Source organism: Anguilla anguilla, chromosome 4 (genome assembly GCF_013347855.1).
Source record: "Anguilla anguilla isolate fAngAng1 chromosome 4, fAngAng1.pri, whole genome shotgun sequence".
In the NCBI taxonomy this organism is placed as follows: Eukaryota; Metazoa; Chordata; class Actinopteri; order Anguilliformes; family Anguillidae; genus Anguilla; species Anguilla anguilla.
The window spans coordinates 30,713,843-30,724,107 of NC_049204.1; the positions used below are offsets into that span (position 1 = coordinate 30,713,843).

Sequence of the window (10,265 nt, forward strand, 5' to 3'; positions counted from 1 at the left end):
AGAAAACATAGCTAAAAGCGCCACACTCGGTGGATTTCTATCATTTGTAACTGCAATGGCGGCATTACTCCAATGTGGCGCTGTATCGTAATCAGCTCAGTGCATCAGGAACGCAAAGCTGCAGCTACCGTAGGCATGATCAGACGTCGCTCTGAGCTTGCTGTTTTCCGCCTCTGCATCATTTTAGCCAGGAAAATCCCTGGCCTTATAAACACAAAAGTAGATTTCAGTAGAGAAAATGGACCAGCAGAAAAGGTAGCCAAGTTGCCCAAGTTGGATGGCTTTTTTTTAAAAAGCATCAGCAGCTTGTATCTCAGGTGTGGCAAAACTTCTGTGTGACCACTAACAACAGTACTACTGCAAATATGTAAGATTTAAGATTAAGACAAAGCTTCAGATGTGCATAGCAAGTAGCATTGTTGGGCTGTATGAAGTTGTCCTCCTAAGCAGGGGTGTAGCTAGGCCTTCCGTAGTAAAATCATTACGAAGGGTAGCCATTTTCAACACTTCTAGCTGTTCATAGCTGCTCTGTGACTGGCAAGTTGGTTTCTAGCTGGAAAAGCTAGTCAAAGCTGGTTAAGCTGGCAGAGTAAGCTGGTGGTCAAACTGGTAGACTCACTGTCGGATTATATAGGCCTGTTCAGCTGATGAACAGCTAGTTGACTAGCAAAAAGTGTTGAAAGCACGGCTGAACCCAGTTTAACCACCTTAGGCTGGTTTGAGATGGAATTTTCAGCTGGGAAGTTGTCTTTACTATTTCTATTCTTTCTCTTTGACTAGTTTGTTGTAGCTGCAGGGACTTTTTTTTTTTGCCAACATCAAGCATAATTGCATAACCATGTGTGATGCATATCGGAGAAACGCTGTAATACTTTTATTTTCAGGCTGTCTAATCAATAAATGAAATTACAGAGAAGCCTTGCAAATGTTTTTATTACATACCTGCCCTGAAGAAACTAAATCCATCTGAATAGGGATATATAAATAATTTTATCTATTTGATATATGATACTATAACATGAAATATGTAGCTAGCTAAACTCATTACTAATAGGCTACATTTTTCAATATTTACAGTATCAAATACCCTTCTGTCATTTTGATTCTGCCACTGGGCCTGTACTCAAATGCCACAAATTTAAATGAAATAAAATAAGTGGCTTTTTCCCAAAAGATGATGTTATGGTCTCGTTTTCCTTAGAAATCACTATAATGCTGACCCCTTGTCTTGCATAGGCTATGCACAGTGACATTGCTATTCACTAGCACTTGTTAATCCCCCCCCCCCCCCCCCAAATCCATATCTCAGGGTGTTTCGTTGTTCGTTGTGCACTTTCCCCCTTATAGAAATTGAGCCCCTTGGAGCGCACATAGCCAAGTGTACGGTTATCGTACGGTTATGCACTTATCGTCGTACCATCGCGGCCTTCACACCAAATGAGAGCAAACCGATCTCAAAGATTTGTGTTAAATGTTCCAGACTGCATAGAGTGAACGTAGAGTGAACATGCTCTTGAAGGGAACCTGGCAAAGAGCCTGTCAGTAACCCTAAATATTCCTGAAAATGATTAGCTGAATTATATCTGCCAGTTTACTATAACTTCATTTATACTGATTATGTATGAAATTGATTTAGATTCATTAAGAAAAAGTCAGATTTTCCTCTACTACCAAATCTGGCATGGTGACACATCCCATGGACCGGTATAAATGCACTCCGCTTCATCAGGCTGTCATATGGTCTCCCTGTTGCACTATAAAATTAGTGCAGCCATGTTTTCTGGCTTGTCCTGCATACCACATTTTCTTCAACAGGCTTGTTTTTATGATTATTATTTACATTTTGATGTTCTTTTGTTCTGCTAAAGTCTTTCATTTTACGAGATTGTGTTTTCAAATTCAAAACTCTATTTGGGTTCAGTCCACAATTTTTGTAGACCAAATTTGACAATTAGTTTGCAGCTCCACTGACATATGGCTCATGTCTTGGCTGTAATGTAGAAGCTGTATGAAACATAGAGGCCTAGTTCAGTATCCTCACAGAAATACTACACTTGAAGAAAAAAAATCATCTTAACACAACAAAATTAAATGATATTTTCTGAAGTAGAAAATGTAGTATTAAAAAGCCACATTGACCTTGCATTCAACAGACAGCATATTTACATGAATGTTTAAAATTATTCACAACTGAAAAATTGTGCCTTTGTGTGTTTATCATTTATGGTGGTGGTCACAAATAATTCAGATATCAAAATAACAGAAATAAGCCCTTGACCACTACTAAGAACAGCAGAAAACAAGCAAACCGAAGTGCCAACAGCAAATATCATGTCTGGACTTACAATATAACACAGGAGGTTATCATGTAGAGGCTGGCTGGACAAGCTTGAAGCACTCTTGAAGTAGAGGGCTCATAGCAAACCAATACGTACACTGGCTGTATCCATCTCAGCATCTTCCAAAACGAAACAAAAAAAAAACAGGCACTGAAGGCTGTGTCTTTATAAAAGGCCTGACAAAGACGATGAATAATACCTGGGCTGATTAGCATTCAACCTCAGGTGTGTTTGCCTGTATACAAGGTCACCATTGTCCAGGGCCCTGAAAGCCTTCCAGGCTTCAGAGGGATTAGGAACAGCTGGCTGTAGCAACTGCTTGCACTCAAAACTCCAACCCCAAACCCTCTGAGCAAAAAAAAAATATATATATATATATATTTTTTTTTTAACAGTAATTATTTGTGATTGCGACTTTAATCTTTTTTCAATTGCAGGCATAAGCATGTCTTTCTCTCTATACATACTATGTGAGTGCGTGTGTCAAATTTGTAGTATGAACATAAATGAAATGTAATGCTGGTATATCAAATGAACTCATATTTTTAAATCCATGTCCATATTCATAAGTGAAAACATGCAGTATATGGAGTCTGATTCTAATGTATGCATTTCTTTACATCCTAGATAAACTGGGTAATTTAAACCAAAGGTCACGTTTTGCATGTTAGTCAAATGTGTTTCCACCTGTATTTATATACAGTATTTACACAGCACATAACTATACCATGCATTGGTCATTGAATTCGTACTAAAATCTTTATTTAAAAAAAAAATAAAGAAAAAAATAAATAAACAGTGGCACTGTACATTCAGTAAAATACATTTTCTAATGAAAAAGTTTAGCACTTATTTGCATGAAGTGTGACCACCCAAGTACTGCTGAATTCTAGCCCACGAGCCATCTGCAAGGAATTTTACTGCACTGGAACAATTTGAATGTTTTTGTGAACAGCTGTGATTGGTATAAAAAAAGATTATCAGGTTTGTAGAAATAACTATGAGATAAATGTCAACTGTTTTAATTGTCTGTGTGCAGATGCTCATTTTTATCACCAATATCCATGTTTGCTACTGTTTGGCTGATATTTCCCAGATGTAGTCTTTTTATTTTGGATTTTTCATCTTGTTCATCTGAATTTTTAGAAACAAGAACAATAATGCACATGGTCTTACCTTATACATTTTTACAAAATTATTTGGGTTACAAATGTGATGAAATATGTGGAAGACATTCTTACTACATTACTTTTACACAGGCTTTGTGCATTACATGGTGTCAAAAACACTTTCCAAAAACGTGTCTTTAATGATAATAGTTTGTGGATTTCTAATGTATTTGAAGCATTGATTTTGGTCAAACGAAGGCTAAGCTCGCTGGCGCTGTAAAGCCGCTAAAAATCCTTTGATCCAGAGACGGGCAAAAACATGAGCCAAAGAAAGGAAAGGATCCTCAGTGTTTACACATTTTTGTGTTTTCGCAACAACTGCATCGTGCACGGAGAACTGTCAGCCTCGGAGACCATTTCTGACATAACCCAGCTCAGCACCCCTTGTCTTTCCACACCAAAGGCATCCACTTCCCAGCCTATTTAACGGCTCTTCCCTTTTTCGGGTAACAGCATGCAGATTTCTCTCGCTCTAAATTGTCACGAATATGATGATCTGGGGAAATCACTGCAAGCGGGTGGCTCTCCACTCCGCGCATGCACCGGGAGGAAAATGAATGGCTCTCCGTACCAGTGTCCTCTCCTGCTGGGGGATTGTGGGCCGCCCTCCACCTGATGGAGCGCTGTGTGCGATGATAATGGTGCAACTGGGTGAACTCTTTATCAAATCGTTTCTCGGAGAACGACGCAAAATGGTGGAAGAGAATGAGAGAGGGGGAGAGGAGAGACATTAATTTTGCATTTGCACACATTCCGTGATGATACGTTTTATCACCCGTGTTGCTGCTGGGCGCATGCTTCCTCTGTCTGCCCTGTGGAGTGTGCTCGGGTCTGTTGTGTCTCAAGAGCTCGCCATAAAACTGCTACATATTTCTGTACACAGACGTTTTCTGTGCCTGCGTGGTGCTCAGCATCCCCAGTGACAGAGGTGCATTACCAAAGCTACTTTTTCTTCTTGTGTTGCTGGACCAGCAAGTACGGCACGAGTCAGTTTTTAAAGGATTTTTTTCTTGGAATACAGATAGATAATGGCTCACTAGATTAGAATGCTCTGTAATCAATGCAGTGTAAAAAGACATGCATCTGCCAATACAATTGGTGCCATAAATAAGATTGTACTGACACTAGCTGTGCATAGTTCTTGGTGTTTTTTTATATTACCCAGATCATGTACTTTAATGCCTTATGGATAGTCATTAAACATGGATTAGTACATTTTTTTGTGTTCAACAAAATTGAGAATTTTTTTTGCGAACTAAATTCAAAAAAGACCAAGACATCTGGCAAATTTTGATTGGTGTTTCTAAATTACTTGGTAGGTTTGTGACCTTATATATGAGTCAGGCTGTTCATAACTGCTTAGCTAATTATGTTGGATATTAGCACGCATGCTGACATCAGCTCTTTGTTGTTTATAGAGAAAGCTCTCCATACCTACCAAAGCATATGGAAGCATGCCTGTTAAATTGATTAGAAGTTTGAGCACACTTTCTGTTTGCTATCCATTCTCCTGCCTGTAAAACCTATTCAAAAGCTTTTTTTTATTTAGTAATGTCATTTTAGTTTAATCAAAGTGTTTAAAAATAGATGTCTCAATCTGGTGGTTTAATATGGTTCTGACTGATTACTTTACTTATTCATAACCTTGCAATTATTTTGACCTGGCACTGCAATAAATCTGGGTTATTTCCTTTTGTTTAATCTATGGTCACATACAGTAGCCTATCTAGTTTTAGTGTATGACAGCTGATTCATTGCATCTTCAGTTACACAGTGTTAACATATTTCCCAGGGCAAAAAAGGCCATTTGCGGGAGAAGCCGACTATTTTTTTTGCCTTAGTTTTGTTGGGAACAAACGGAAAAGTGATGCATCCCTATGCAATCCAATCAAAAACCAAGCTGTTTCTGCCAACATTTTGCGCTGTAATAACAGGGTTTTATTGGGTCTTAATTGTTAAAATGAAGTTTTTTTTACTGTTATTTTTATTGTTTTTGTTTTATTTGCTTATTTATTTATTTTACAGGTACAGAGTTACAGTCCATGTGCTTGTTTAACTGTTTCATAGGGGACAGATATAACAGGATAAACAGAAGCCAGATATATTTCATTTAATACTGGAAAATGAACAGTAGACATGTTATGTTCATATTAATTGTTTTGGTGATTATATTTATTCAATTAGAATGATTACATCTCCTGCACTGCTTTACAGCTGATTACATTATCTGTGTATGTGTTTCAGTTGTACAAAATACAATAGATATGCTTCAGTAAAAGCCAAGTTATTGGAATCCATACTGTGGTCTCTAATAATCTGTTTTCTTAACTGCATGATAGTCAATACTAAAATAGGTTGAGTGATTAAAGTGAAATGTAGGTCTCCCAGAGATGATGTCAGTTATGGATGATGATTTTTGGTTAACTACATTTAAGGGTGTGGTAGCTTGGTACTCCAAATTCATGCAATATTTTACTGTAGCAGAATTTCATCCTCTGTTTTAGGTTTAAGTCAACAGTAAATCTGGAAACATGGTTGGGCTGCCTATAGGGAGTGTGAAACCATTGCTCCCTTCACAATCCCCCATGTAGGATATCTTGGGTTAATTCTTAACATTATGCTCTACAAATCTCCATGAAGAGATAGTGAAAAAGAGTTGCTGAAAGATTCAGAGAAAGATTACTGAACAAACTACTTTTCACTGTCTATTATAGGTTACAGATTTCAAAAACATCTTTGTTTGTTTGTTGTTGCTGGGGTAATTGTATTTAATGAGTTGTAATGATAGAATTGACTTCTGACAACTTGGTCCCATACAGAGCTTGCCCAGTTTTGGTCCTTACCTGATTGAGAAGAAGAACGTCCTGGCAGAGTACAAACGGAACCTGATGGACATCAATGACAACATTGTGATTCCAAACGGTAACGTGCAGAAGAGCACCCCAAAGAAACCTGTCCCAGCTGTGAAGGTAAGGGACATGCAGATGTAAAAGCTATTCATTTTATAATTACACTCAACTTTGTGGAATATATGTGCAATGTCAATGAGTCGACTTTAAATTGCTGTTCTTGACTAAAATGATCATGAATAATATGTACTGTATTTCAGTTATGTGGGAAGGAAAACATAAAATATCTTCTGATCTATCAGACACTTGTCCAAACTCCCCAAGTCATAATTTTCTCTGCAAATATTGAAGACAAATGGAAAACCGCAACATGTACATTGAGTTTGCTGCAAAACTAGAATTTTATGGAATTTCCTTTGATTGGTTTTTCCTCAAATATTGCCACTTGCAGGACGTGATTGCCAGAGCTCTGAAACACATTGGTGCCTATGTGGATCTGAACAACAAGGAACAAGTGCAGGCATTGGTGGATGAGGAGATGTGCATCAACTGTGGGAAGTGCTACATGACCTGCAATGATTCGGGATACCAGGTAGACGGCTTGCAGCCTTGCCTGCTGTGCTCCCCTCCGGCGCAACCCTTAAAACCGCTTCACTGGCAGACCCCGCAACCTCTTCTCTCCCTGACGCAGCTGACAGGCAACCCTGTGAAAGCAGCTTGGCCACGTGCTGTAGAGTATACTGTCCTAGGGTCTCCATTCACGTGTCATGTCCTCGGTTCAAAGCACCTCCCAGCTCTTGGCCTGGAGTCAGCACGCTGAATGTAAAGCTCACAGCACTAGTCAAGTGTCGCGAGCTTTACTTGCATTCATCATAGATCCCTTGGCTCAGCACCTCTGCTAATTAGGTTCTGCGTACTTTTATTATTATTACCTGAGTCAGCATGCTACCATCAGAATGATTCTTACTGATTGGCACAGTACCCGTTTTTTATATCATACGAAACAGGAATTTAAAACAGTGAGAGAACTCCCTTCAGCAAAGGCCCTGTAGACATGGCAGTTTCTTGAGAAAAGGGAAGTGTGGAGTGAGGATGCTCTCATTGAGCATGGGACAGTTTGATCAAAATGTTTACCTCCAGTTTTCCTGGTAAATAAACATCCCTCCGTGATTTATCATACGTGTGTGATAAAGTACCGGTCCTCTTTTTTCAAAGCCATAATTGTTCATTGTGACGCTTATTGTTTGAGAAAGGATCGCTGAGCGGGATTACATATTATTAATGGTTTCTAATAAAGAGAGACATTCATCATTATAACAAGTCATGATCAAATCGTTGCCTCTGTAAGCAATGTAAACACTTGGCTTTATGACACAAAAGTGCAAACATGAGCAAATGTGCCCTCTACCAATGTACTGTTAATGTTTTCGTGGCGTGTGGATTGTTTTTTTATTTTTTATTTTTTTATTTTTTTATTTTTTTTACAGAAACCATTCTTGAAAATGGTCCATATGAGTTTGGATTTATTATTTACACACATTATTATTGAGAAGTATCCCCTCATAAATCATGTAATACATTCAAATTGTAAAAAAAAAAAAAAAATAGCCATAATAAATTGAAACATGTTGTAGCCACCTTATTACTAAGCATGCATGCTGTAAGACGTGTCTTGTGTGATTAATTATAGCTGCACATGTAACAGTGCTTTGTTTTGCTTGAGCAGCCGTAGCAGGAAGCCCTCCTACGGAGGGCCTAATAATTCTAATCTAATAGCCTCTGCCTTCTTTTTTTTCAGGCTATTACATTTGACCCCGAGACCCATTTTCCTGTAGTTACTGACAGCTGCACCGGTTGCACTCTGTGTCTGAGCGTGTGCCCCATCATCGACTGCATCAAAATGGTTGCCAGGACAACGCCTTACGTGCCGAAGAGAGGCCTCCCGCCTCAAGCTGTTGAGCCTGTTTGCTAAAGGAAGCAGAAAAAAAGGACCGAGCGTCTACTTCACAGCATTGATTCCACTCATAATTGCAGTGTGAAAAATTACCTTTATTATAAAAACGAATAATTAGTTTGTAGAAATAATTGCCTGATATTCCCAAGCCAATTATCCAGAAATAATTGTGCAAGCACAAATGGTTGCTTTATTTCTAAACAATAGCAGCAAGGTTTTTTGTTTTTGTTTTTTTGTTTTTTTCTTTCGAGGCTGCACTAATAAGACTGGTTTTCAGCAATGGATGACTATGTACTCTGCAGCCTATGCCACAGACTAGTTTTACAATTTTTACAAGCATGATGAGGACAATCCCTTCACAACCATACAGCTGTAAAGTAAGACAGTGGGCCCTATTTTGGTGACAACGTAAGCACAAATGCACCTGGGCTCAAGTGTTATTGTTATTTTCTATTTCAAACTGAATATTCTTTGCCTGTGCCAGGTTTTGTGGTCTGGATGCATTGTTGTCAGTCTCTGCATTGTGAGCACTTTCCCCTTTGTTAATTTGGAAAAACCAGGCAGTAACACATAATTTGATCACAATAGTAGTCATTAAGCATTATCAGTTATATGTTTGTGCACTATTAAACATTTGATACTAATTCACGTCTTAATAATGTATCATTCCATGCTCCAATCTAATTAATTGCTATCACTTACTTTCAATTAAATATGAAATAAACTTTTTTTAGACCTTTGTCACAGATTCTTTGAATTATTTAATTGACATGTGCTGTTCAAATTCCTATGGATAATCTAGTTATTGTTCTAGTCAATAGGTTAATTTATTCCCTTAACTTGGTTCCAATGCTTTTGTGTTATTGTATTGTGGTGGTTGGCATTGTGGTGAAATTTAGGAAGGCTTCAAAATGACTGCCTATCACAGTTTTTGAAACCATGTTCAGTGCTGGATTCAATAGGAAGTTGTTGAACATGGTTACAGACTATGCTTAGTATGGATGCACATAAAGAATTAACATTGTTTAAAAGGCATGGACACAAATAAGCCATTCACATGTTTTAAAAGGCATGTGTGTACAAGGACTAGCTGTCATTTTAAAATATGAAGTATTTCTGTTAATCCTGATTGTTGTACAATTAATCTTTAGAAATGATCATCAAAAACTTTTAGTTAATTTTCAATGTGCAGTGAAAAGCAAATGGAGTAGCTGCTTGTCAATGTTCAAAATAAATATTTAATAACATGCATGTCGTGTTGTCTTGATTTGACCTCCACAGTATTATTGATTATAAATAGTCTAATTATTTCTGCTACAGTTATCCAGTTTAGTCAATTTTAGATTAGCATTTAATAAAATATTGAAAAGCACGGAGGAACAACATACACTATGCCTAAATTATGTAATTTTATTTTTCAGATGCAGACTGAATACAAATATTTTTCCTAATCATACATTTTGGTAGAATTATACATTATACATTTTTTAAATTTTTATCCACAGCTTACAGGTTTAAAAAATTGCAATTAGGGACATTTTTGAATCTGTACTTTGCTTAATATAACATGATGAATTCATCAGATGAATTTTCCATGAACGGAAAAAAAATAAAATGTTAAATTATTTTTTAAAATATATTTGCTACTGATTAAATGTTATTTTCTTTCTGCATTGTTGTCAAATCATGAAATCACTACTCATCAAATAATTTCATAGAAACGTAGCATACTATCCTAAACTTACCATACCAAACAGGAAAGAAATGGTTCAGTAATTCTCATTTTTGATGGATCAAAATGATTATTGCTCCTCAGAAACTTTGTATCTGTCGTGGTGTGTATCTCCCCAAACTCATTCTGGCCTTGTGACTGGATAAGAAGTGTACGGGTGTTGTTTCATAGTTCCGTGGTTGGAAATTCCAGTGCCATGAAAATTAAAATGCATTAGCATTC

At 37.4% G+C, this 10,265-nt stretch overlaps 1 protein-coding gene across 1 annotated transcript in view; it reads left to right on the forward strand.

The window, feature by feature from the left end:
* dpyda.1 (dihydropyrimidine dehydrogenase a, tandem duplicate 1) overlaps positions 1 to 9,560 on the forward strand; it is a 177,804-nt gene extending 168,244 nt beyond the window's left edge. Inside the window, exons 21-23 of the mRNA XM_035414829.1 lie at positions 6,328 to 6,477; positions 6,809 to 6,949; positions 8,156 to 9,560. Coding sequence (XP_035270720.1) covers positions 6,328 to 6,477; positions 6,809 to 6,949; positions 8,156 to 8,329 — 465 coding nt within the window. The 3' untranslated portion in view covers positions 8,330 to 9,560. The remainder of the gene's footprint in view (positions 1 to 6,327; positions 6,478 to 6,808; positions 6,950 to 8,155) is intronic.
* The last annotated feature ends 705 nt before the right edge of the window (positions 9,561 to 10,265 follow it).